Source organism: Myotis yumanensis, unplaced genomic scaffold, assembly GCF_028538775.1.
Source record: "Myotis yumanensis isolate MYYU_CA2020_CCGP unplaced genomic scaffold, mMyoYum1.0.hap1 SCAF_9, whole genome shotgun sequence".
Lineage (NCBI taxonomy): Eukaryota > Metazoa > Chordata > Mammalia > Chiroptera > Vespertilionidae > Myotis > Myotis yumanensis.
This window is the reverse complement of record NW_027223760.1, coordinates 32200853-32227624: the sequence shown is the minus strand read 5'-3', so window position 1 is coordinate 32227624 and position 26772 is coordinate 32200853. Positions and strand designations below refer to the sequence as shown.

At 42.4% G+C, this 26772-nt stretch overlaps 1 protein-coding gene and 1 long non-coding RNA gene across 3 annotated transcripts in view; one reads left to right on the top strand and one right to left on the bottom strand.

The window, feature by feature from the left end:
* Positions 1 to 19441, top strand: part of SLC37A3 (solute carrier family 37 member 3) — a 48364-nt gene extending 28923 nt beyond the window's left edge. For both annotated transcript variants that reach the window (XM_070424023.1, XM_070424022.1), the window contains exons 6-15: positions 1188 to 1333; positions 5030 to 5126; positions 7383 to 7467; positions 8151 to 8329; positions 10557 to 10698; positions 12467 to 12568; positions 13158 to 13205; positions 14216 to 14367; positions 16348 to 16413; positions 18097 to 19441. In XM_070424023.1, coding sequence (XP_070280124.1) covers positions 1188 to 1333; positions 5030 to 5126; positions 7383 to 7467; positions 8151 to 8329; positions 10557 to 10698; positions 12467 to 12568; positions 13158 to 13205; positions 14216 to 14367; positions 16348 to 16413; positions 18097 to 18189 — 1110 coding nt within the window. In that variant the 3' untranslated portion in view covers positions 18190 to 19441. The remainder of the gene's footprint in view (positions 1 to 1187; positions 1334 to 5029; positions 5127 to 7382; positions 7468 to 8150; positions 8330 to 10556; positions 10699 to 12466; positions 12569 to 13157; positions 13206 to 14215; positions 14368 to 16347; positions 16414 to 18096) is intronic.
* Positions 19442 to 22130: 2689 nt separating this feature from the next.
* Positions 22131 to 24105, bottom strand: LOC139016888 (uncharacterized). The gene is made up of 3 exons (XR_011472735.1): positions 24024 to 24105; positions 23041 to 23286; positions 22131 to 22375 (listed from the first exon to the last, which is right to left on the bottom strand). It is a non-coding gene; the product is annotated as an uncharacterized lncRNA (long non-coding RNA).
* Positions 24106 to 26772: the final 2667 nt, after the last annotated feature.

Sequence of the window (26772 nt, the reverse complement as noted above, 5' to 3'; positions counted from 1 at the left end):
GGCATCACACAGTATTCTATGTACCCATGCCAGGTATTCCCAAAAGAGACTTCAACCGCAAATAACATGTCCACTTGAGCAAAATGCCTGGGAAGAAAAGCAGAGATATGAATGCTACTAAATGACTGAGCCTATCAAGAGTTATCAGATTCACTTAGTAGCGACACTAGTAGAGACAGCTGGCGCTTCCCAGTCCCCACGACAGTCTTGCACAAACACAGGCCTGAGGAAGAGGAAACGGAAACGCAGGTGACCCTCGAACAGCATGGGTTTGAACTGCGTGGGTCCACTTGTATGGGAATTTTTTCAATAGATACTGTAAATGTATTTTCTCTCGTGATTTTCTTTTTTCCCCCAAATATGTTTTTATGTATTTTTATATATTCAGAGAGGAAGGGAGAAGACGAGAGAGATAGAAACATCAATGATAAGAGGGAATCATTGATCGGCTGCCTCTAGCACGCCCCACACTGGGAGTTGAGCCTGCAACTTGGGCATGTGCCCCAACCGGGAATTGAACCGTGACCTCCTGGTTCATAGGTTGATGCTCAACCACCAAGCCACTCCTGCGGGCTCTCCTTATGATTTTCTTAATACCATTTTCTTTTCTTTAGCTTATTTATTGTAAGAATACAGCCTATAATACATAAACACACAAAATATGTATTAGTCGACTCTTCAATATATTGGTAAGGCTTCCTGCCAACAGTAGGCTATTAGAAGTTAAGTTTTGGGGGAGTGAAAAGTTAAACATGGACTGTGACTGCTTGGGGGTCAGCAGCTCTGGCCTCCATGTTGTTTAAGGTCCACTCTCCTGTTCCTTCCCATCAGGTATCCTGCTGTGGGTTTTGCCTTCCTTTCCCTTTTTTGAAACACAGTGATCTACATATAAAAGGAGGTCAGACAATGAGGACTTAACTTTTTAGAGTTGAAGATACCAGTTGGAGGGATGATCACTAATGAGTTTTATGCCTCTTTGGTTGGCAGTGGTTTGGTGGTTGTCTCATGCACTCAGTGCTGCTTTGAGCAGGAGCATCCCAAGAGTCTGCCACATGTCTCGTAGGTCGAGACATTGAATGTCTCCTTCCTTAGCCTCTTCTCGCAGAAACACAGTGTGCTTGGCAGTTGAGTGTGCTCCAGGTGTCCACATGGATGTTACATGTCCCTCTTTCTCCCTCTTCCCCAAGGTGTTTACCTTTGGCACTGTCACAGAATGGCTGCATTTCTACAACAAGTGGCTGTACTGCTGCCTGTGGATTGTGAATGGCCTGCTGCAGTCCACTGGGTGGCCCTGTGTGGTTGCTGTCATGGGCAACTGGTTTGGGAAAGCTGGGTATGCCGCCTCCTTTCTCTTTAATTTTTCTTTTTAAGTGGTTTTAATACCGGATTATTCAGACTTGTCAATTAACTCAGTCCCTTCAACACTACCCATGTTCTCCCTTCATTTAGAAAGTTAGAATCGTTCAGTGAGAGGTTTCACGTCAAAGTGTATTGGAAATAGTGTCGACCTTAGTGATGATCCACCCCTGCCCATCACGTCCACAACACTCTCTGGCCATAGTCAGATTTTGAGTGTCTCCGTTTTTTCTTTAATCTTCCCTTGAGAGAGCATAACTATCTCAGGTGCAGTCCCATCAGGATCTTCCTGTGGATTTTGCCTTCCTTTCCCTTTTTCAAGACTTGGTGATCTTCTTTAGCCTTCTTCCATCAAATATAAGGAAACCAAGGCCAAAGAGATCCAGGGGACTTGCCTAAAGTCACGTAGCAAAGGCTCTAATAAGATGCAATGGAGAATGCCAAACTGGGGCATTTTCCCCTACACCTTTAATTATTAGATTGTATTTGAGTTTGTGTGTGTGGTGTGGGCCAAGGATGTGAGGATAGGCACCCGCTAAAGTATCTTCTAGGCCACCAGGAAGAAGAGCCACGCTTAATTTACAGGATGGAGATAAGTTCAGACACCCGAAGACTTGGCTTTGTTGTATGCCATTATATGTGACACTCCAATTTCAGGAATATTATTAATTTGAATTCCTATAATTTTTATAGATAAATATTTGTGTTGTGAGATACACATTTATCTTATCGATGGCTCTATCTTTTCTGTTTGTTTACACTTTTCCATTGGGGCCAGTTGTGCACCAGGCATTGTCCACCAGCTCAGTGATCCGCGCATGCCTGACCTAGCCTCTCGGTTTCCAGCTTCCCCGGTTTCACAATGGGGGATGTTTTCTGGCTGTAACGTTGTGAAAGTTCACCTATAAAATGTCTGTGATCAGAATAAGCACCACTTAATGAGAATGCTCTGATGATATTTCAGTGTGCTAGTAGTTCTATTTCTAACTCTAGCATCACTGGTTTAACAGAATTGATTTTGGAGGCTCTTGTTCCCCCTATAATACTTTCGTTTTCTTTTGGAGTGGATGATGCTGTCTGCTCATGTGCTATTTATTGTTATTAAGACTTTTAAGGTAATTTTTTCCCATTTACGATTTTTGAAAATTATACAGATGCTACTTGTTTATTGTAGACAGACTGGATAATATAAATGAGCAGAGAGAAATAAAGATAAAACCACCTGAAATCCTATCAACTAAAGATAATTACTTTGACATGTATCAGTTTGATAGCAGTGACTGGGCAGGCTGATCATTTCCTTATTTCTTTGGATCAGTTACAAAGAAACAAAAATTCAAGAAAGTCGTCACAGTTTCTGTTAGAAAGTAAGAACATTTGTTTTTAAACAAGTAACATTAGTGAGTGAAGTTGACAATGCACTGCTTGGGACACAGTGACTTTTCCTATGAAACATAACAAGAAACCACAAAGTGCTAATAAGACTATGACAACTTAAAGTCACAGTTATTTTCAGCCAGCTTTTTGTAAACACATGTCTTTGGCCAGCAGGTTCAGTCTGGCCTTCTGACTCTTTCCTCCAGAACACTCTTGACAGATCTTAATATTTAAGAGGATTGGGCATTTTAGCACGGGGGAGGAGCATAGAGATCATCTGGTTCAAGTCATTTGTTTCCAAGTGAAAAAAGTTGGGGCTCAGCGGAATGCAGTGATCTATTGAGGCCGTTGCCCACAAAGCTGTTACCTTGGAAGAGTCAGGCCCCTTCTAGTTGTTAGGGTCAGAGTTAGTCACACACATCTGTGTGCAGCACCGAGCCCTGTCCTGTACATCACTGCACTCAGTCCTTGCAGAGCTGTCACAGGCTCTCCCAGTTGAGAACACTGAGCCTTCGCTGTAACTTACTTGAAATTAACAGCTGGAGGTAGCAGCCTCATACTTGTGAACAGCCTTTATTTTTCAGTGTGGCTTCCCTGTTCATTTCTAAGATTCCTTCTGTCTCAATGAGACAATAAAAATGTTTAAGGAGTTAGATAATCTAGCACAGTGTGTTATTAATATGTATCAAATAGATAAAATACAAATGTGAACTTTTTAAAAATTAACTTTTTAATCCCTTTTTCTTTCACCAGCCTCACTGCCAGTGGCTATGTTCAGAGCTAATTCATTTTTCTCCAAGTCGTGTGTGAAAGCTAGTTTCCCTTCCACAGACTCTTCCTCTCCCCATCCATCTTTTAAAATGGCTTTATTGAGTTGTACAATAAGTTGCATGTGTTTAAAATGTATTATTTGATGAGTTTTGGCAAGAATACACCCGTAAAACCATCATCACAGTTAAAATATTGGACATCCCCCCCCCCCCCCCCCCAAAGTTTCTTTGTGCTCCTTGGCAATTTCTCCTCCCAACACACACCCCCACTGCCATCTCCAGGCAACGACTGATCTGCTTTCTGTCACTCTAGGTTAATTAGGATTGTCTAAACTTGTGTATAAATGGAGTCACACACTATGTACTCTTTCTTGTTTGTCTTCTTTCACTCACGATAATTTGAGATTCAGATTCACTCATGTTGCATATGTTGATAGTCCATTCCTTTTCATAGCTGAATAATAATTCATTGTACCACAGTTTGGTGATCTGTCTACGTGCTGATGAACATTTGGGGTGTTTTTAGTTTTTGGCTGTCATAAATAAAGCCATTGTGGACAAATGCTTTCATTTCAAATTCTTGTATGGACAAATGCTTTCATTTCCCTTGGATAAATACCTTGAATAGATTGGCCGGATCATATGATAGGTATTTTTATACCTTTTTAAGAAATTGGTAGTCTCTTCCATGTGGTTGTACCATTTTACATTTCTACCAGCAGAGTGTAAAGTGTTCTAGTTACTGTATATCTTTGCCAACACTTGGTATGCTCAGTCTTTTTTATTTTAGCTATTCTGTAGCTGAATCGTGATACATTGTGGTTTTAATTTGCATTTCCCTGATGTGTGATGTTGAGCATCTTTATATATACATCCACCAGGAGAGGAACGGAGAGGGAGAGATAGAAACATCAATGATGAGAGAGAATCATCGATCGGTGCCTCCTGCACGCCCCCTACTGGGAATTGAGCCTGCAACCTGGGCATGTGTCCTTGACTGGGATCCAACCTGGGACGCTTCAGTCTGCACCTGGTCTACACTCTATCCACTGAGCCAAACCAGCTAGGGCTGTTGAGCATCTTTTTATGTGCTATTTACATCATATTTTTTATATGTGAAGTATCTATTACAATCTTTTGTCCCTTCTCAAAAAAATTTTTATTTTGAGATGATTGAAGATTCATACTCTAACATTTTGTTGCATTGTCTGTTTTCATATTATTGAATTTTGAGAGTTCTTTATATGTCAGATACAAATCTTATCAGATATGTGATATGTAATATTTTCTCTTCTAGTCTGTGACTTGTCTTTTTAAATTCTCTGAATAGTTTCTTTCGATGAGCCCTAAATTAAACTTTAGTATAATAGTCAGGATGTTTTGTCATGTGGGTGTACTTAAATCTAAAAATAAAATGTTAATTCTCTGTGTTGTGAACCTTTTTGTTTTGGCAATTTTGTATTTGAACCTTGAATCAAATCCCTTCTTATTCTGTTGTCTTCTGTGTTCTGCTGTCTCCATCTTAGCCGAGGCGTTGTTTTTGGTCTCTGGAGTGCCTGTGCTTCGGTGGGCAACATTTTGGGAGCGTGCCTGGCCTCTTCTGTTCTGCAGTATGGTTATGAGGTAGGTATTTCTTTCTTAGCATTTTCTCGAGCAAATAAATGTTTTGGTTTTTTTAGGAAATAATACTGTGGCCATTTAAAATCACATTGAGCTGTGTCTGGGTAAGACAAGGCTTGTGATAAAAGTGAACAAACTTGTGCAGCCAGAGTGGCTCAGTGGTTGAATGTTGACCCACATGTACCAGGATGTCACGGTTTGATTCCGGGTCAGGGCACATTGTGGGCTCGATCCCCAGTAGTGGGTGTACAGGAGGCAGTTGACCAATGATTCTCTCTCATCAGTGATATTTCTATCCCTTTCTCCCTCTCCCTTCCTCTCTAAAACTGACAAAAATATATTTTTAAAAATTATAAAAAGAAAAAAAAGAAAACTTGACAAATGGAAACATACAGCAACATTATTCCTGAAGAATACCCAAATCTAAAGACATATAATCAGGAAAAGGTATTTGCAACTCGTTAAAGATAAAGAACTGATCTTCCTAATATAAACAAGCATCCACAGATTGATAAGAAAAAGACCAACAACACAGGAAAAAAGGTAAAGGACTTGAACGTCTAGTTGGTAAAAAGGAACTAGGAACACCTTACAAACACACTTCCCTTATAACTTTATTCCATTAATATTCATTAAGCTCCTCTAAGGGCCTCTAGGCAGTAGAGAATGCACATGGGGCTAAAACTCTTTGCCCTTTATGGAGCTAGATAGTAGTCCTCGGAGAAATGCAATTAAAGAAACTGCACTGAATGTTTATTAGATTGGTAAAAACCCAAAAGTGTGATAATACGTTGTGTTCATGAGGATGTGGAAAAACGGGCATTGCAGTTGGCAAAGTGAATAACTCCTCTCGGGGTCAGTATGGGACAGTCTCTCAAAACTGCAGCTATTCTGCCCGTGGAGGGGCTCTCCGCCTCCAGGAATGAACCCCGCAGGTGAATATGCTTCGGCAGGCACAGTGACATGCTACAGGGTCACTTATTTCAGTGTGTGCCACAGCAGAATGTTGGTAACGAATGTCAGCCAAAAGGGAAATAGTTACCTTGGGATACACCTGTTCAGTGGGGTGCTGTGCAGCTGTGAAATAGGATTGCAAAGCTCTCTCTGTACCGATAGGGAACTATCTCAATGGTGTTTATTAAGTGAAAAAAGCAGGGATGCTAAATAGTGAGTATTGAATGACGCCATTTGTGTAAAATGGAGGAAGAAGTCAAGAGTACATATTTGTATTGGCTTGTATGTTTCTGAAGCAATCTCTGGAAAGTAAAAATACAGTAATAATGGTTATATGCTGCGAAAATGAGGATTGAGTGGACGGGAAAAGGGGTGTGGGGAGAGTTTTTACATCTTTTTGTTGCTTAAATCATGTAAATGTGTTGCCTATTCAGAAACCTAAATAATTAAAAGTAGATAAGTTGCTCTTTTTTTTAAAAAAATATTTTTTATTGGTTTCAGAGAGAAAGGAAGTGGGAGAGAGAGATAGAAACATCAGTGATGAGCGAGGATCACACTGGGGATGGAGCCCATAGCCTGGGCATGTGCCTTGACTGGGAATTGAACTGTGACCTCCTGGTTCATAGGTCAATGCTCAACCACTGAGCCATGCCGGCTGGGCCCAAATCAGTTTTATATTCCTGTTACGTCTCAGCAGAAGCCCTCTGCCTTGACTGTGAGGATGGCTTTCCATCTCACTCCCACCCTCTGCCTTTGCTTCAGTTGTGCCCAGAAAGATGGTCAGTTGCTTTGATCTTCAGCTTTTCCTTAACGCATTGTGCAGCTACTTCAGCCTCTTAAGCGGGTTCCTTCTTCTAAATTCTTGTACATGGTTTTTTATTAGGATTTGGCTTCCTCATTTATTCAGCTACATGCTGCCTTATATTATTGTTGTGTTTATTGTTTGATTCCCCTAACTGGGTAGAATATCATCAATGGCAGATATGTCTCTTTTGGGAGGCCGTGCAATGCAAAGAATAAGATTTTTGGAGTTAGTCTGGATTTCACAGTCATACCACTCAGTGTTCAGGGGACCTTAATTATCCTCTCTGAGCCTCAGAGTGTCATTGGGAAAATCTAAGAGAAAACACAAGTGAAACATAGCTCAGTGCCTGGCACAGGCTAAGCACTCAGCACTCATTTTCTTCCCAGTGTCCCATCCTTCCTGCCCCGTTCCTCACCCCCCGCCTCCCACCTTGCACACGTGTCTCTGATGAGTGTCCCAGACGCATAAGGAGCATCTGCCCTCTGCCCTCTTCCCTCTAGTACGCCTTCCTGGTGACGGCGGCCGTGCAGTTTGCTGGTGGGGTCGTCATCTTCTTTGGACTCCTGGTGTCACCTGAAGAAATTGGTGAGGACAAGCTGTCGCTCTTGTTACTGTTATGGGCGAAGAGAAGTCTGAGGTCAGGACAGTTAGTCTCTTTTCTCCTAGGAGAACTGTGAGCTCCTTGCAGTGGGTTAAAGGAGCAGTATTGCTGTTGTGTCTTGGGTCCAGCTAAGCCCACTGTAGCTGCACGTGTTTGAGGGGAGTGAGGCTCACCTGTTACAGATATAGGGAAAACTCATTTGCAAATGAGTTTTATAATTGAGATGTATTTCTAATTTCACTTCTTGAGACAGATTTCTTTCATAAAAATAATTTAGTGTGATATTTATCTCTTGTTAAATACAGAATTTGTACAAGCGAAACCACAGAAGCAAATACATGTTTGATTCTATCCTTTGAATATTATTAGAGGTACATCAGGTTAATAGTATGTAATTGACTCCTTTTTGTACATGAGAGAGCTAGAATGATTTAGTTGAGAACACATTGCTTTGAAGCCAGATAAAGTGAAATTAGAATCCCAGGTTTGTTGTGATGTTGACCTTAATTGACCTTAGTTGAACTTGGCCTGTGAACCTGGTTGCTTCTTCTATGAAGTGCAAATAAAATAATATTGACTCCATAAGTAATGATACATGCAAAGCACTTAGCACAACACCAGGCACCTAGAAGGCACTCTGTAAATGATGCTGTTACTGTGGTTTTAGGTCTCCCAGGTATTGAGGCAGAAGAAAACGTCGAAGAAGACTCACACAAGCCATTAATTAATGGTGCTGAAAATGAAGATGAATATGAGCCTAATTACTCAGTCCAAGAAGGCAGCACTATCACCCAAGTCAAGGCAATAAGCTTTTATCAGGCTTGTTGCCTTCCTGGAGTTATACCGGTAAGGATCGTTCAAATCTCCTTGCCACAACCAGTGAGCTATTATAGCTGGAGATGACCTCTACCTGGGACAAAGCATCGTTAAGTATTTAGATTCTCTTGGATACTTAATTTTAGAAATACTTTCAGAGGAATAGTGGATAGTGCCCCTCAACTTATTTTTATATTAGCAACACTGGAAATTTTTTCTGACATCTAAGCAGAGGTCGGCAAACCTTTTCTATGAAGAGCCAGAGAGTAATGTGTTTAGCTTTGTGGGGACCGCACAGTCTCTGCTACAACTACTTAACTCCAGAGCAAAAGAAATGAATGAATGGGCATGCCAGATTTGGCCCTGAGCCCTAGCTTGCTGACCCTGACCTAGCATTTGAGTAAGAAGTCAACGTTGGTATTTTTAAATATATACTTTATGTCCTGTTGCAGTATTAGAAAATTATATGTCAACCAAGAGGGGTTTTGAATGGGTCGTTAAATCTGCCCTATTTGCTGATATTCTTATTCTAGGAAGAAATACTTATTTGCCCTTTTATGAAAAGGCCCAGAGCAGAATACTCCACAGTATTTCTTGGTAATGCATTCCAGTGTTTCCACAACCTTTATAGCCAGGAGAATTTTCTAACGTTTAAACTAAATCCCTTCTGCTGCAGTTTTTCTGTCTTGATGTTTCGGGCGCTCTAGCACGGGAGTGGAAGTTAAGAGGCCTAGGTTATGTTTCCAGCTTACCCACTAACTGTCTGTGAGGCCTGGGGTAAGTCACTCAGCCCAACCTTGTGTCTCAGTTCCCCTTCCTGTGGAGCACACCAGTCCTCCCTGGGTCTAGAATGGGTTATGGCATTGTGAACACGCACTGGCTCTTATTTAATTGCTCAGTGGTAGCCCCTGAGCTAGACTGAGTCTGCAGGTTGTCATATTTCATGCTCATCAGTTCCCTTCTGCCTATGCCCCAAGCTCAGTAAGAGAACTGACATTTGCAAACGGATTGTTAAGTATATGTTAAAACGTAAGTTCCCACGATTTTTAAAAAGATGATGTATAAGGTTCATGCAAGTTCCTTTAGTCCTGTTCTTATGCTAAAGATCAGTATTTTTAATTAGTTATTAAGTAGATTACTAGTTAGTAATAGATTCATTTCTGAGACAGACCTTAAAAATTTGTTGTGATTAAATATGGAAGCTTTCACTATTCCTTTGTATTTCCCAAGCTGTTTTTTCCTGACATGGATAGGGATGTAAAGGAAATCTAGTTAACTTAATTCCTTTGTCTCTGTAACAGGCTGTCTGGACAGAATGCACTCATGACTGGGACTTGGCTCTCTAGGGGGTGGCTATGGCCCGGCCAGGGAAGCTGTTTTAAACAAGTGATACCTAGGGAATAACTGGCAGCTCCAGGGAAAAGAATATACTAGCCAGACACCCTTTGAAGTCAGTCTCTCTGTTCCTCCCCCTTTTTCCTTTGATGCTAAATGTCAGGATTTCCTGGTAATAATGTGTTGAATATAGGAGTCTTAGTGCCACTGCCATCGTAAGGCAGCGGCACCTTTTATTCCTCAAAGTAGAACCACAAGGCCCATGACAATCATGCTCCTTTCTTTTTGACTCACTAAAGATACTCTTTTTTTAAAAAATATTCTTTGCTTTTCCACTAGATGTGGGAATGTAAAGCTTTTGGAAACTATAATATGAAAGTAGTTGTAATATTGATGCTTTTCTTAGACCTTGGAACTATAGTTTAGTCATGTTATTCTCCATGGTTCATAATATTAACTTTGCAGGAAATAGAAGAACCAAAATAGTTTGGTTGCTTGCAATAGAAGCTGTGAGGTTTACTGGGTTTATTTGCTATGGTTAATGCTAGTTGGTGGCATGAATACCTTTAATCTTTGTCTAAATAAAGAAATATGAGTATGTGCCCTGCCTTACAGGTTCAAAACACTGGTTTGCTTGTACCAGAGAACTGAAAGGAGAAAAAAAGGGAGGATTAGGAGATGGTCATCTGTGTTTTCTCTTCCCAAGGCCTGTTGTAAATGCCTTTCTAGAAGTTAATGGGGATAAAGAGAAGAGGGAGACTAGGTAAAGTCAGGCCAATAGGAATTTGTAGAAAAGGTTAATTTTACAGTAAGGCTATCCGTCCCAAACTTCTCCATTTTGTTTTGCTGTTTAGTGACATTAGAAACTGTGGCCCTGCTGTGCAGTTTGTTCCTTACTGATAGTTGAATGTGTTTCTTGCAGTACTCACTCGCCTATGCCTGCTTGAAGTTAGTGAACTACTCCTTCTTCTTCTGGTTGCCCTTTTACCTGAGCAACAACTTTGGGTGGAAGGAGGCTGAAGCTGACAAGCTGTCCATTTGGTACGATGTCGGAGGGATTATAGGTAATGCCTGTGATGCATCTTTTTCTATAGTAGTTATGAAGTCTGACATCATTTCAAGTTTTATTACTTATTCTACAGCCATTTTCCCTAAACTGTCCTACCAGTAAACAGCCAAACTCTTAAAAAAAAGTTTGTATAAAAGACCCAGCCTATGGCAGCCTCTGACTTATGGGGCCCTTACGCTCAGACCTTTGTTGATAGATCTGTTCTCTTGTTGTCCTAGGATGTTTCCCTCTGTGACCTCTTTTAATGTAACCCTTGCATACACTTTTGCTAAATCTTAGCTCTCAGCTGTGCACATTAGTTAGTGTATAGATTGTAAGATCATGGAGGTGGGAATAATAGCAGGAATTGATATTTGTGAATATTTTGTAGCTGCTTTGTACACAGATTTTAGTAATGACTTTTAATTATAGCTGGAAGTATAAACAGAAAGTAAGAAACTTTAAGATAGGCGTTCAGAATGCATTTTAGTGGGTGTGACTTAAATGGCTATGACAAAGCCTTAACATCCTTTCTGTAATGTTTACATTTAGAATTGTGGTAAGACTGAACTACCCTGAGCCCGTGAAAGCACCTGGTGTAGCCTTAGGTGATATACTACCATTGTATTTGAACTTGTTTGCCCTCTTCTTAGATCCAGAGTCAAAGGTGAGGTTGCCACCTTTAGACCTGACCATACTTCTGTGTCCTACTATCTGATGAAGATGTACCAGATGTCCTGTAGTGCCTAGAACTTAACATGGGACTGTATTTAAATGCAACTGTGTTGCTTGAAGAGTTCATATCACCTTTTTATTTTTTTAATATATTTTATTGATTTTTTTAAAAAAATACATATTTTATTGATTTTTTACAGAGAGGAAGGGAGAGGGATAGAGAGTTAGAAACATCGATGAGAGAGAAACATCGATCAGCTGCCTCCTGCACACCCCAAACTGGGGATGTGCCTGCAACCAAGGTACATGCCCTTAACCGGAATTGAACCTGGGACCTTTCAGTCCGCAGGCTGACACTCTATCCACTGAGCCAAACCGGTTAGGGCCTCTTTTTATTTTTATTTATTTATTTTAATCCTCACCAGAGGATACACTTACTGATCCCAGAGAGAGAGGAAGGGAGCGAGGGAGGGAAAGTGGAAGGGTGGAAAAAGAGAGAGAGAGATGGGGGCAGGAGGGGAGAGAAGAGAAACATTGATGTAGCACATTGATTAGTTGCCTTCTGTATGTGCAAATAGGTATGTGCCCTGATCAGGAATCGAACCTGCAAACCTTTTGACATATGGGATGATGCTCCAGCCAACTGAGCCACCTGGCCAGGGCAACATGTCACCTCTTTTTAAACATCAGGACCTGGTAGTTATTATTAAGCCATAATTTCTGCATTTAATTATAGTGAATATTTATTGGCTGCTACTAATAGCCTTTGAGGCATGGTCCTTAATCATCCTTTAAATAAAAAGCAAAAAAAATCCAAAAAACCTTCACAGTTGGTTAGAGAAGAGAAACAAGGGGCAGTGGGTGGCCTTGGTGATTTTCCCTTTTTCCTTATTTTGGTGTCTGATTTGTGGTGCCCTGTCCCCATCAGCCATCGTGAGTCATCTTCCTGAAAGGAAATTATGGAGGAAACTTAGGAGAGTCCGCCATCTTTCTGGATAGACCAGTGTTAGGATCTGGATAGCGGGTGGAGGGTACCTGAAGAGCACGTTTCAGGTAACCGAGCTAAATTATAAATGATTTTGATTATGATGCACTCTTTGTGCCTAAAGGTGGAACTCTGCAAGGCTTCATCTCTGATGTGTTACAGAAGAGAGCACCCGTTTTAGCTCTGAGCCTGTTTCTGGCAATTGGGTCCCTGGTTGGATACAGTCGTGAGTATTCCCTTGCAATTAAATGTCCTGATCTCTTAGGACTAAGGCATTTGCCTTGAGTCACTGGTCAGCCCGGGGGCGATCCTGGAGCCCAGCTGCAAAGGCATGCTGGGAGACCTTTGTATTGTCCTGTGACTACCTGGTGGAAGTATCATCACATAGTTTTATTTGTGTCGGGAAGGAAACTGGCATCTCTTCTGCTTTGTTGGTTTGTTTAAAAGGTTGCTTGGGAGGGTATATGCTTTGTTTGAGGGTCAGCTCCAGAGGAACAGCATTAGAGCCAATAAAACAATAAAAGGGAAAGGGTTTCAAAAGAGGAAAGATGGTCATTAGTGAGTTTGGTGTATGTCCCTTAAGATGCTACTGAGATTGGAGTAGGGTCTTTCCGTAGCTTTTAGAAGTCTCATTAGCTTGAGCACCAGCAAGAGACAGACATTACAAATAAAAGTTGGAAGAGGCCGTGAAAGAGTTGTATCCCTTTGTTGTGTCTGGGTGTGATCTGCGAGGTCACAGAGACCCAGGTCTTTGTGGACTGTCCAGTGGAGGCACACGTGATGCGCTTTTAAAGTCAGCATGTCTTTCCTCACAGGTTCTCCAAACAACAAGTCCATCAATGCACTTCTGATGGCTGTTACAGGTATGGCATCTGGCTCCATTTCACTGTTGTATTTCCTCTATAAGTAAAAAGGGAAAAAGGAAACGGTTTCCCTCAGTTTGAGTTACACTAAAACCTTAATTACAGAGAATTCAGTTGGTGAAAGGAAAGACAGACACAGCAGATTCTGTTTCTCTGCTGTTACGTGACCTCCTCAGTCCTTCAGTTACACAATCACCTTTGGACAGAGGTGTCCTAACCGTTTTGATCGCTGCCCCAGCTTCTCACATCACTTCTGGAAGTGGCCTAGGAAGCTGCTACCTTGGAAACTAATTCACCAGCTTTCAAAAAGCCCTGTAGAGCTAGTTTTTCCTCCTGTGTTGGAATTGGTCAGTATTTCTTCACTTCAGCCCCAGATGAAACAGTTGAGTGTGTATAGGGGCCATGTTATAGAAAAATTTCTTATTTTTAAACTTTAGATTGTACTCAGCATAGTGAGAGCTGCTCATGCCACCCGAGGCTCATGGAACGGATTGCAGCGTGTTAAGGGATTCACGCGGGCCAACTCCTGCACAGTCCTTTGGATGGCTTCCCTGAGAGTAGTGCAGATAGAACCACCTGCACCGTTTAAATAGCTTTTTCTCTTCTCTCTCCTTTTTTCATTATGTTTGGTTGACTTTGGTAGTCAGATGCTCTGTGATCCACCTCTATGACATAACTTGACAAGCTAGTGCAACTAGTTATTAATGAATGCACACTTCACAGGATTAGAAAGACTGTGTGTTCACTATATTTTCTATATGTTTGGTTTCTATGAAATATACTAGTGTGTCATGTAATTCAAGAAGGGATTTCAGAAAAGTGGATGGTAATTAATTTGAAGATGGTACTACCTGGGAGAGTTTTCATTTTTACTGGTTACTTTCCCCTTTTTTTTCTGTTTCTCTCCAACATAGTGGCTAGAATTGTGGGATAAGTGTTTGCCTTATTCACTGGATTCCTAGTGGGGTTATGAATAGTGTTTTAATAAGAACCTCTCTGTGTATGACTAGGATTTTTTATTGGCGGACCTTCTAATATGATTAGCTCTGCTATCTCTGCTGACTTGGGTCGCCAAGAGCTCATCCAAGGCAGCAGTGAGGCTTTGGCGACGGTCACAGGAATTGTTGACGGAACTGGGAGCATTGGAGCTGCGGTGGGCCAGGTAAGTGAGCAGGGGAGGGGTTGAAATTGAGTGTTAAGTAGTCCTTCATCCAGTGGAAGAATTTATAACTGCCCGCTGGGCCACAGTAGGTGGCACTCTTGTGCTGAGTGTGATGTGCTGAGAGCCTGGGCTTGAGAACCTGGAGGTTTGGTTCTCTCTAAGGGCCAGTTGTACTGGGAGCCTGGGGTTGAGTCCTCTCTGAGAGCCAGCTGTACTGGAAGCCCTTTCTGGGGTTGAGTCCTTTCTAAGGTCCATATGGAAGGTGCCTCTACATTTTTAGTTCCTTTTTTCCACTTTTACTTCTAGATTCTTCCTTTCTGGAAATAAGCTCACACCTCATCAGATAGATCCTTCAGTCCCAGCCTGCTACCCCTGCTTTCTAGCCTGAACTTGGCACTCCAAGGAGGCCATGAGACACATGCTTCTCATTATTCCCCACCTGATGTGTAAACCCTACCAAACACACATGTACACATGCTCATTACATGGGTCCCCACCAGAAGTGGCCAGGGATCTGCAGCTGCTCTGACTCACTTTCCCTGCTTCCTACAACATTCTAAGTCATTAGGGAAATGCAGATAAAAACCAGAGTGTAATACCACTTCATACCTATTAGGATAGGTATAATTTAAAAACACACACACAAAATAACAAGTATTGATGAAGCCATGGAGAAATTGGAGTTTTCATACATTGCTGGTGAAAATGTAAAATGTTAAAGCTATTATAGAAAACTGGTGGTTCTAAAGCAAGTTAAACATTAGAATTACCATATGGCCCAGCAATTCCACTCTGAGGTATATATCCCTAGGAGTGGAATTTCAATGAATTGAAAACAGGGTTTCAGATATTCATATGCCAATGTTCATTGCAGCACTATTTATAATAGTCAAAAGGTGGAAACAACTCAAGTGTTGACCAGTAGGTGACTAGAGAAACAAAATGTGGTATCTATAATAATAAAAGCATAATATGCTAATTAGATCGGACAGCCAAACAACTGGACGACCTTCTGGACGAAGCCTCGGCTGCGAGGGCTGAGGCAAGCCACTGCGGCTGCGAGGGCTTAGCCCCTTGCACAGATTTCATGCATCGGGCCTCTAGTATCTACATAATGGAATATTACTCAGCCATGAAAAGGAATGAAGTTCTGATACGTAGTACAACATGGTTGAACCTTCAAAACAGTATTCTAAGTGAAATAAACCGGACACAAAGGGTAAATACTGTGTGATTCCACTTAACCAGAAATATCCAGAATAGGAAATTCAGAGGCAGAAAGCACATTAGAGGTTACCAGGGACTGGGGAAAAGGGGTGATGGGGAGTTATTGCTTAATGGGTACAGAGGTTCTGTTTGGGTGCTGAAAAATTTTGGAAACAGATGGTGGTGATGGTTATGCAACATTGTGAATGTATTTGATGCCACTGAGTCGTACACCAAAAAATGGTTAAGATGGCAAATTTTATGTTACATATTTTACCATAATAAAAAAAGTAAAGGGGTTAAATGCTATCAGATCCTTTTTATTAATTAAAAGTAAATTAAAAGAATATGCTGTAAAATGTTAAAGATACAGTAATCTTATGAGCAAACAGCATAATTGTAAAGTGAGTGATACCCTTAAAAGACAAAGTATTTTTGGAAGCACCAATTATAATACCTTTCATTGGAAGAAAGAACGGAAGTGACTTGAGGATGTTCATCTTCCTCTCTCAATAGCAAAGTGAATAGAAAGAAACCTTCTGAACTCATGTCTTCTGTTGTGCAGTTTTGGACTCTGCCAGCTTACAAAGTGAAGGCCGTTAATACAGCTCACATAGGAACATGTATGTGAAAGGGCTTTGTAAACTGCAAAACACTATGCAAATCCTAACTCCCGTCTTCTTTTCTGGAAGAGCCATGTTTAATCTGCTTACAGCTACTTGATTTTATTAATTCATGAAGGATTACGTAATAATTTCTTTTTCTCCGTTTTAGTATTTAGTGTCTTTGATCCAGGACAACCTTGGATGGATGTGGGTGTTCTACTTTTTCATTCTCATGGTAAGTGTGTGCCCCCCTTTTTTTGAACTAGTAAGTTTTCTTACTGATTTACTTCAAAGCATTTACTTAAATTATTTCTTAAACCAGAAAAATTACTGATTGCTTTTAAAAACCCTTTGTAAAAAATAAGATTTTGTCAGTCTAAAAGACATTCTTTTTTCAAGGAAGGAAAGGGCCCTTAGTTTGTCCTTGACCCGAGTCTAATGAGTATTGTCATTTATAAAACCAGAAAAAATGACAAGAGACTTACTAAAAGTATCACCAATCATTAATCGGTCTCTTCCAGGGTACCCTGCGTCTGCTGAATATAATTGGGGAATTCTGAAGGAAATTACAGTGGGCGGGCACCAAGCCACATAGGGTTAAAAAAGAAGCTGTGATTAACACTGTGTCCTGTAGGTTCTAAAAAGAACCCGAGTCTCTTGAGAAAATATCTGTTGTGCCTTAGACTGGAACTTTATCCTGTCTGGGAAATAGCCAATACAGAGTAAGGCCTTGTGCTTTTGAAATACTGCTTTCTGCTCAGTAGGCATATGATGGAGTCTGTCCATTATTGGTGAGACAGTGCTGCAGACAGGTCTGTTTGAGAGCGTCTATGACAGCTTCGTCCACCAGGGGATGCATTCAGTTTGTCCCTAAATCTAGGGCTTCCTAATTGAAGGCAGCCTCAGTTGTCCCAAGTCCAGACACTGCATCTTGTCCAGGGAGTCAGGGGGGCAGTTCAGCACCGGAGTTCCCTGGTGCCGCCTGCAGGCTTACATTCTCTGCTGTCACAGAGGATGCTTCCTTCCGCCCAGCTGCCTTCTAGCTTCTGGAGATGGGGGCATGGGACTCTGTCCACTTCCGACACCCGTGCTAAGTAGAGGGCAATGTCTCCTGATGAACTTTCTGCTATGATCACACTAGAACTTCTAATAGAAAAAAAAAACTGGATCTATAATAAGAAACACATTTTTTTTTATTTTTTTTTATATATTTTATTGATTTTTTACAGAGAGGAAGGGAGAGAGATAGAGAGTTAGAAACATCGATGAGAGAGACATCGATCAGCTGCCTCCTGCACATCTCCTACTGGGGATGTGCCCGCAACCCAGGTACATGCCCTTGACCGGAATCGAACCTGGGACCTTACAGTCCGCAGGCCGACGCTCTATCCACTGAGCCAAACCGGTTTCGGCAAGAAACACATTTTAAAAATATTTTTATTGATTTCAGAGTGGAAGGGAGAGGGAGAGAGAGATAGAAACATCAGTGATGAGAGAGAATCATTGATCGGTTGCCTCCTGCACACTCCACGCTGGGGATCGAACCTGCAACTCAGGCATATACCCTGACCGGGAATTGAATTGTGACCTCCTGGTTCATAGGTTGGCACTCGGCCAGGCCAGGCGAGAAACACTTTTTAAAATCTGAGCCCCAGTATCGGATTTTCTGTTCTACCCGTCACAAATTATTTAATTTGTGTACCTCAGTTCTTTTATTTGGAGACTATAATGTAACATTAAGTATTTTTTAATATTAACTAATTTTCAAAGTTATTTTTTAATTCATTGAAGATTAGATTTATTTTGTATGAAGTCAAAATGAATGTAATTGTTCAAAGTCATTATGTTCAAAACCTGATGCTCCAACAGAATTAATTAAATTGTTACCGCACATTTAATGCTTTTCTTCTCTTCACAGACAAGTTGTACAATTGTATTTATTTCGCCATTAATAGTGAGGGAAATGCGTTCTCTTATGCAAAGACGACAAGCTCGCATACTGAGTGGATGACTGGTGCCCCAGAAGAACAAGAATAATAGGAGACACATTAGGACTATAATTTCTTTTAATTTGTCCCGTTTTGGAGTTGTCTTAAGAGCTCCAAAATAACCTCAGATGGCCAAGCCTCTTTCAACAGTGTCAGCTTCTTGCGATGCTGACCAGAGCGAGGTGGGTTATTTTGCTACACTACAGGAATGATCGCTGATGAGTTTTATTGTTGTTTCATGAATGTACAAATGGCCTGTGAATCTGCCAGTGTCTTTGTTGGGCCTGTTGAGGTTTATCCCTTTAACCTTAAAGGCTACATTGGATTTGGACCTTTGTTCTCCAGCCTGGGAAACTGAGTGACCACAAGCAGCCGTACATGGTTTATATCAAAGTCGGGCTCCGTGAATAGAAAGGCTCGTTGCATTTTGCTTTGGAAATGAGTTTGCAGAGGGTAGCTCATCTTCGAAGCATCAAATCCTGAGAAGGTGCTCCAGCTGGATCCAGAATAAGCCTGCCTTGGACCAAGAATGCCTTTGTTAATCACGGTGGGAAAAATCATGCTACATGCAGAAGCAGACTAGCTCCAAATTGCTGCCAACTTGTTCTCCACCTTCATTCAAAACTAACTCTGGCTCTTGGCAGTATGGAGTCACCCTTTCAAGGACCATAAGGTGTATCAGTTGTGAACATTCCAACGTGTCACCCACAAGTACTCAAGCCCAGGTTTGCTGTTGGATCCACAAGGAAGTGAATCTGCTCAGCCCTGTTTTCAGAGGACTGACCCCTGTCCCAGCTGGTGCCTGGAGTAGCCTCAGCAGGAGCCTAGGATTAGAGAGAAAGGAAGGGGGACCTTTGTCCTAGTTATCGGTAGCGTGTGACATGGAATCGCACTAAGGGACCACTAGGGCCTGGGGGTGGGGGGGTTACATATCTATTCTTTAGAGGTTTGTGGAGTATCGGTCTTCAGGGCTTTGAATTCTAGACTGATTATCAATATTTCAAGGCCATTCTGGATAAATATTCTAAATCATGTAAGCAAACTAGGGGGGGAATGTGCAATTTTGAGGTCTGCCTAATTTGCTTTGGGTTAGGGAATATTTTTCAGCCTCCTGCTTTATACTCCGAAATGTGGTATGTTTGTGAACTTAATGTTATTTAATCAAGCAGATTTCCAATCAGTTAATTGCTCATTACTGACAAAAAGGGAAAATATGAAACACAGGAAGGGAAAATAAACTGACTTTTATAATAAATGTCTGTCCATCTGGTTATTTAAATTTATACTCTGAGCTCCATCTTTTAGGATGTGACTCATGCCTTATGATTTCCTGCTATTGAGTGTTCCCTGGTGACCACTCACCAGCCCTACAGTGTCGGCAGATTGTACAGTTTCTCCCTGTAGGTGCAGGACCAGCCATTTCTATGCTCTTCCCTTTGTGTGAGGTGCTGCTGTGTTTGGATGAGTTGCCTGGTTGTAATTTAAGAATATTGTCTAGATGAACCCCATTCTGATTGTTTACCCTCTCCCTGGAATTTGAGCGAGTATGGAAAATTCGTGTGTTTGAATCACTTCAGAGAGTAGCAAAGTTTCCCACTGGCAGATTTGAGTTTTTAGAGCTATTCAGAGTGAAGACAGGTGGCAGTCTCGGCCTCTGACCGCCTCAGGTGCATGATTCCTCTGGCTGAGGGTGTGCTGATCAGAACAGTGCAGTCATTTGGGTTTTTCCTCTACATTTTGAGTGCCACCAAAAGCAAAGAGAGTGGGGAAGGTGTTCACTGAATTCACAGCAGGTGGTTAGAAGATGGATGAGAAATGTGGAGACAAGAAGAGGAAGAGCCGGGCAGACCAGGAGGTCAGATGGGCAGTCCAGGGGCACTGGCGGTGCAGCACACGTCCTGTTCTGCCGTCACCCGGTGCAGCTCCTGGCAGCAGAGCTGTCCCAGAAGCAGGAACTTGTGTGTGGAATCCTGCTCCCTTCTGTAGTTACACGGTTGCAATGTATTAAAATGGTTTTCCCAGCGTGGTGAGTTGGCTTCAAGTCTGTTCTACTGCACTTGTGGTCCACTAATTCACTTCGCTGTGCTGCTCGGCGTTGCCACCGATGGCACTTGCTGCAGCCTCTTTTATAATGTTGCTCACTTCCTCAAAAAAAGCCGTCTCTCCCGCAGTCTGCTGGTCTTCCATCTTCCCCCGCGCGTCCCCTCCGCCTCGCCTGGTATGGTCACATCTTTCTATCCCAACACCAACTGTTGTTTTCTTACCAGTTTAAACTTAGATGCACCTGAAATGAAATTACAAATAACTGCTCAGCACTGAACGACATTCTATGTTGCACTCTGGATATATTGCGTTACTGTTTTAGTTCTGACCATCTACATAGGGATTAGTGTTAAGGAAGTCCCAAGAATTAACTTCACTTTCTTACTGTTTTTGCCATGAAGAAAAGGCCATAGTGAGGCTGATTCAGAAGTGGAAATGCATTCTTCGCTGGCAGCTTGCTCTCTGATGTTCATTAGGTTGAAGTAAAATGCTCTGGCCTGCCTTCTCATGTTAGACATTTTCTCCTTCCACATAGTTTCAAAGGAAGAAAAGCCCCTCCCCCTTCCTGCCTATTCAGTTCCTTCCTGCTTCTTGGAGGACCAGAGCCCCACAGTGAACATTCACACAAGAAATGCCTGCATCCCTCCATGTGGGGGATGAAGGATGCAAGATGCTCCCATCTGCTCCTTCCCTTCTGTAAAACCTCCAGAAGTCCTCCTTGCCTCCCATATAAATAACTGATAAAGCCTTCTCTTATCTCTACTAGTTCTTCTGACTCACATCCTGTTTATCTTTTCACGACCAAATCCTTTGAGTTGGTGTCTGCTGCCTTCCTGGCTGTACTACTGTCTTCCTCCTTAACTAGGTAACTAACTAGATCTGTTTGCCCAGGGCGTCCTGGCTTCTGCCTGATGTTCTGACATAATTATCAACAGTACTTCTCTTTGCTCTTCAATTTGGACACCTTATCCTTAACCTCTGACGCCTTATTTCATCATCCCACAGAGACTGACAGAAACTATGCATCTGAAGGTCATAGCATTTAGAGATCTTTTTTAAAAAATATATATTTTATTGATTTTTACAGAGAGGAAGGGAGAGGGACAGAGAGTTAGAAACATCGATGAGAAAGAAACATCAAGCAGCTGCCTCCTGCACACCCCCCACTGGGCATGTGCCAGCAACCAAGGTACATGCCCTTGACCGGAATCGAACCTGGGACCCTTCAGTCCACAGGCCGATGCTCTACCAACTGAGCCAAACCAGTTAGGGCTAGAGATCTTTTTTTTTTAAGAATATATATATTGATTTCAGAGAGGAAGGGAGTGGGAGAGAGAGATAGAGACATCAACGATGAGAGAGAATCATTGATTGGCTGCCTCTTGCACACCCTCCACTGGGGACCGAGCCCACAACCTGGGTTTGTGCCTTGACCTGGAATCGAACCATGACCTTCTGGTTCATAGGTCAATGCTCAACCTCTGAGCCACAGTAACCAGGCTAGAGATCTTTTTTAGACATTTCCTTATCTTAATCCTGCTCTTGTACTTGACACTGGACTTTCCCCCTTTGACTTCCATGGCATTTTAATTTATTGAACTTTCTTACCTCCTCCCTTTTACTGGGTTCTCTTCTCCACTCACCCTCTGCTAGTTTCTTTCCTACAGTAGGTGTCACCAACTTTTCTGTTGAGCTGTTCTCATAATCTGCCATTAGCTCTGCTAAATAGTAAGAAACCACTAAAGAGAGGTATAGCATCCGCTTGTTAAATACCACCTGGCATAAGGTTTTTCCATCTAGTTTCCATCCACTTTACTGAATTTCCCATTGCCACTTCACAAACCCACTACAAAATCAGACCGGTCAGCTTATTACTTGCTACCAATGGCAGCTTGTTTTCATATCTTGTCTTTATTTTTATTTAAAAAAAAAAACTTCAGCGAGGAAGGGAGAGGGAGAGAGAAACATCGTGACGGAGACACATCAATCAGCTGCCTCCTGCACGCTTCCTACTGGGAATTGAGCCCGCAACCTGGGCATGTGCCCTGAGCGGGAATGGAACTCGGGACCTCTTGGTCCATGGGACGACATTCAATCCGTTGAGCCACACCAACTGGGCATATCTTCTTGTCTTTACATTTTTTTTTTTTTTTTTTTTGGAAGCACCTGTTATTTAAAAAATTGAAAAAGTTTAATTGTGGTAAAATACACATAAAATTTACCATCTTAACTGTTGTAAGTGTATGGTCGAGTAGTGTAATTATATTCACATTGTGGTGCACACCTTCTTGTCTCAATTCACACTTCTTGTCTATAATACCCCTTTTAATGCTCAGCTTTCTGAATCTTAATTTTCCTTCAAGGTTTGGCCAAGCTCCATCTAATCCAAGAAACCTTCCCCAGCCAGCCTTAGTAGCCCTCCACTTATTAGCCGTTTCATCCAGACGCAGGTTTTCCTTCCCACATAGGCCTCCACTGCCTCACCTTACTTTGGTAGCAGTATCGATATTGTTTGGTGCTTAGCTGTTTCTGTCTTACCTATTTTTATATCTAATTCCCCAGGGACCATGTTGCTCTTTTACTCCAGTCCCTAGTTCCTCGTGTGGTTGGTTCTGAGTATATGTTGATCATGCTAGAAAAGGTGGAAAGAAAATGAGAGGGTGGGCAAAGCGGGCTGTGACTCCCTGACTCTACAAATGACCCTTTGCCTTGCATAACACAGGACACGGCCTCCTGATGCAGCAAAGGGCCCGGTTATCCCGCTGTCCGCGGTTCAGGCTGCCGTCTTTACTCCCACTGCACAGTCCAGAGCTGTTCCAGGTAGAACTCACAGTCTGCCGCAGGCTGGCTGATTTTACTGCCTTATTTTGCACTCGGGTTGTTTCTGGGTAAGTTGTCATTTCCTCAATTAAGTTGTGAGCGTCCAAGAGTCAGTTCCATGTCCAAGGACGCTGTAGCTGTTTCATCAAGGCAGCAGGCTGACCTTCTCACGTGGCCTCTGGACCTTTAGATTCAGGGTCTTCCTGTGCTTCTCCTGAAATGCCCTGAGCGTTTCTGGTGACCAAGTTTGTTTCAGCCTATATCCAGAGTAAATCAAATTAAATGTAAAAAACAGCTGTTTATGCGATGATACAAATCACTTACATGATTTTATATGCCTGTGTATTAGTATAGGTAACTCATGTGGCTACATGTTATACGTATGTTATACATATGTTATGTAACTTTATGTATACAAGTATAACTTCAGCATACAAGTATATGCTCACACACATACATAAGTATGTACGTATATCTCAAGTCTAATACTTGAGAAGGAATTCTGTACCTGAGCACCAGTGGTGTGGTCTTCCCATGAACACTGGATGCAATACTTCATATGCACACACCTCTCTTAAAACGCCATTCCGTTCACTACTCTCTCCCACCACATCTTTGTAAGGTAGGCAGGGCAGCTGGTTCTGTTCCTTGGATGTGAGAACAGGCTCAGAGAGGTTAAGTGGTCTGCCCAGGGTCACACAATCTGACAAGTGACAGAACAAGGACTAAGCCACAACCCAGGCCTTTTGATTTAACGCCAGTGTTTTTTCCCTTATGCCATGTGGCCTCGTCTCATTTAACTTCATCTTATCCTAGGTTTACTTCCAAGCTATCAACTGTGCAACTGCTCTCCTCTTTTCTGAGGGCCAGTTTCTTGGAGGATGATCAGGCCTGTCTGACCCTGTGAGGATTTGCAGGTCCGCTGCCCCCAGCCCCGCACCTGCTGCTTGACCGAGTGGCCCCAGAGCCCACCAGAGCCACCCTGCACCCACACCTTAGCGTCTCTGCAGTGCCTTCTGCTCCAGGTTTGCTTTTTAAAAAACACTTCTTCCTTCTTTTTCCTGGTCCTTCTGTCTGAAGCTCAGGAGGATTGCATTGTGTAATCTCTTCCTTCCTCCCCGGCCCCTGGATAGGGCGGATCCCACCTTTGCCCAGTCGGACTCGTTACCAAGGTCCCACTCTTCCTCTTCCTTCTAATGAGTGTTTCATTCACTTTGAATGAGGCTCTAAGATGCCATTAGTCAGCTTTTTACTGCCTGCTGTTGCCTGCTGATTAAAGAAACAATTTTTTTCCCTTTGCCCTTTTAGAAATTAGATAAGAAGTAGCAAAATCACTTGAGACTATTTTAAACCCCCTTTATCACAAGGAAGTTGTCATCTCATAACTTCATCATCAGTGAAATGCTTATAAAAGGGCCACCCTGTTTGATGGGAATGTTGTGGATTTTAATGGGATAATTGTATTTAGGTAAAACCTTTCATCTGAGGACTTCAAAGGCCTTCACCTTATTTAACAGTTATTATCATGCCCTAAAGAGTGACATCAGGATACCATAGGCCTAGGTTTTGTATGTGGGTGTGTGCATTTGCTGATTTATTTAGTGTTTTGTTTGCTTTCCTAGTCTCACCCTAGGAAGTTTCATGAATCAAAAAGTTTTGCACTTGATTTCCATTAAAAAATTGTACCTAATGCCGAAACCGGTTTGGCTCAGTGGATAGAGCATCGGCCTGCGGACTGAAAGGTCCCGGGTTCGATTCCGGTCAGGGGCATGTACCTGGGTTGTGGGCACATCCCATGTAGGAGATGTGCAGGAGGCAGCTGATCGATGTTTCTCTCTCATCGATGTTTCTAACTCTCTATCTCTCTCCCTTCCTCTCTGTAAAAAATCAATAAAATATATTAAAAAAAAAATTGTACCTAATGAATAGCATACATGACTTGCCTTTGTTTGGTGGAATGAAGATGTTCAAGGGCTTATAAAATAAAGAACAACCCCTGAGGAGCCAGGAGGGGGAGCTGGGAGGGAGAGCAGCAGGGAGCTCCTTCCCCAGGTCCTGCATGGTCACGAAATAGTCTGACCATTGTTCGCACTAGTTGGGTCCACACAGAAGATGATTCTGTGAAAAAGCTCTTGGAGGGAATATAAGTGCTGCATGATCATCCAGATGGTCACTTAACAGGACTTTTGAGAAACAAGCCCATGTCATCACTGAAGGCAAGTTTCCTCATTAGGTTAAAACAAGACCAAAGCTGCCCCTCCCCCCGGTGTACTCCCCTCTCCCCTGGTCCCTGCCCAACACACACAACACACACACACACACGCACACGCACACACACACACACACACCCATCTGCAGTGTGGCTTTGGCATAGTCTGTGTAACCAGCTCATTTGATGCTGCAGGGTCACGGTGATTCTAAATTTATAAGATTTTAGGTCAACATTTATGTTTTCCTCCTACTCCCCAAAGGAACAGCTCACTATTACCCTATCCATATCTCTGTATCTCTGGCCACATGTACGTCTTGACTCAGCAGGGGGAGACAAAGTTGCAAAGACGGTGCCTGCTGTACTTTTTAGCACGGCCGGCCGCATGTTCTTTATTTCATTATTACTTTATATCCGTTTGTTTTGAAACCCTCCTGGCTAGTTATTCTCTTTGAAGTTCTCAGTTCCCCCTGCCCCAGCCTCCTATCATCTGAGGACTGCAGACAGCCTGTCTTACTGAAAGATCAAGATTATCTGGAGCTTCTCCACTTGGACAGTTCTCTGTCTCTCAGAGGAATTAACTTCACTCGAAATCCCACTTGCTTTGATTAGTTTCCACTGTTTTGTTTTTTCCATCTTCACCTGAGGATATTTTTTCCATTGATTTCCAGAGAGAATGGAAGGAAGGGGACAGGGGAAGAGAGAGAAAGAAACATCGATGTGAGAGAGACGCATTGATCGGTTGGTTGCCTCCTGCATGTGCCCCTACCAGAGCTGGAGAATCTGCAACTGAGGTGTGTGCCCTTGACTGGGAATTGAACCCATGACCCTTCGGTCTGTGGGCTGTCCCTCCAACCACTGAGTCAAACTGGCCAGGGCCTTTTTTTCAGTCTTTAAACTCTGCAGACTCCTCAATTGATACCTTCAACCACCCCCCTATGCCTGGTTGTTACCATTCCTGGAAGATCTACCCATGCAAACCTGGATGATCTACCCAGCAACCCTGAAGCCTACCCATGCAAACCCAGATGGTCTAAACCGGATGGTCACCCCTGAAAACCTCGTTTCATTCACCAACTATTCCTTCCCTAATCTGGACTCCAGCTTTGAATTGTGAATTACAGAGGTTAGAGCTCAAGGGAGGTCCTTCTTCCTCCCCCGTATGTGGATTCCTCTGTGTCATCCTGGACACAGTCATGGCCTGGACCTCTTCCAGAGACACAGTACACTCTCCCTTGTGAGGCCATCCCATGGGAATAGCTCTGATTGTTAGGAAATTCGTGCTCCTACAGAGTGGAACTCTCCTTATAATGTCTTCCATTGGTCCTAATTCTTCCTTCTAAAGCAACCCAGATATATGTTTTCTTGTGGTGTATTTGAAAATAATTTCAGTCTCTCCTTTTCAGCATTTAAAAAATTTTTAAAAAAATATTTTTATTGATTTCATGGAGTAAGGGGGAGAGAGAGAGAAAGAGAGAGAGAGAGAGAGAGAGAGAAATAGAGAAACATCAATGATGAGAATCATTGATCAGCT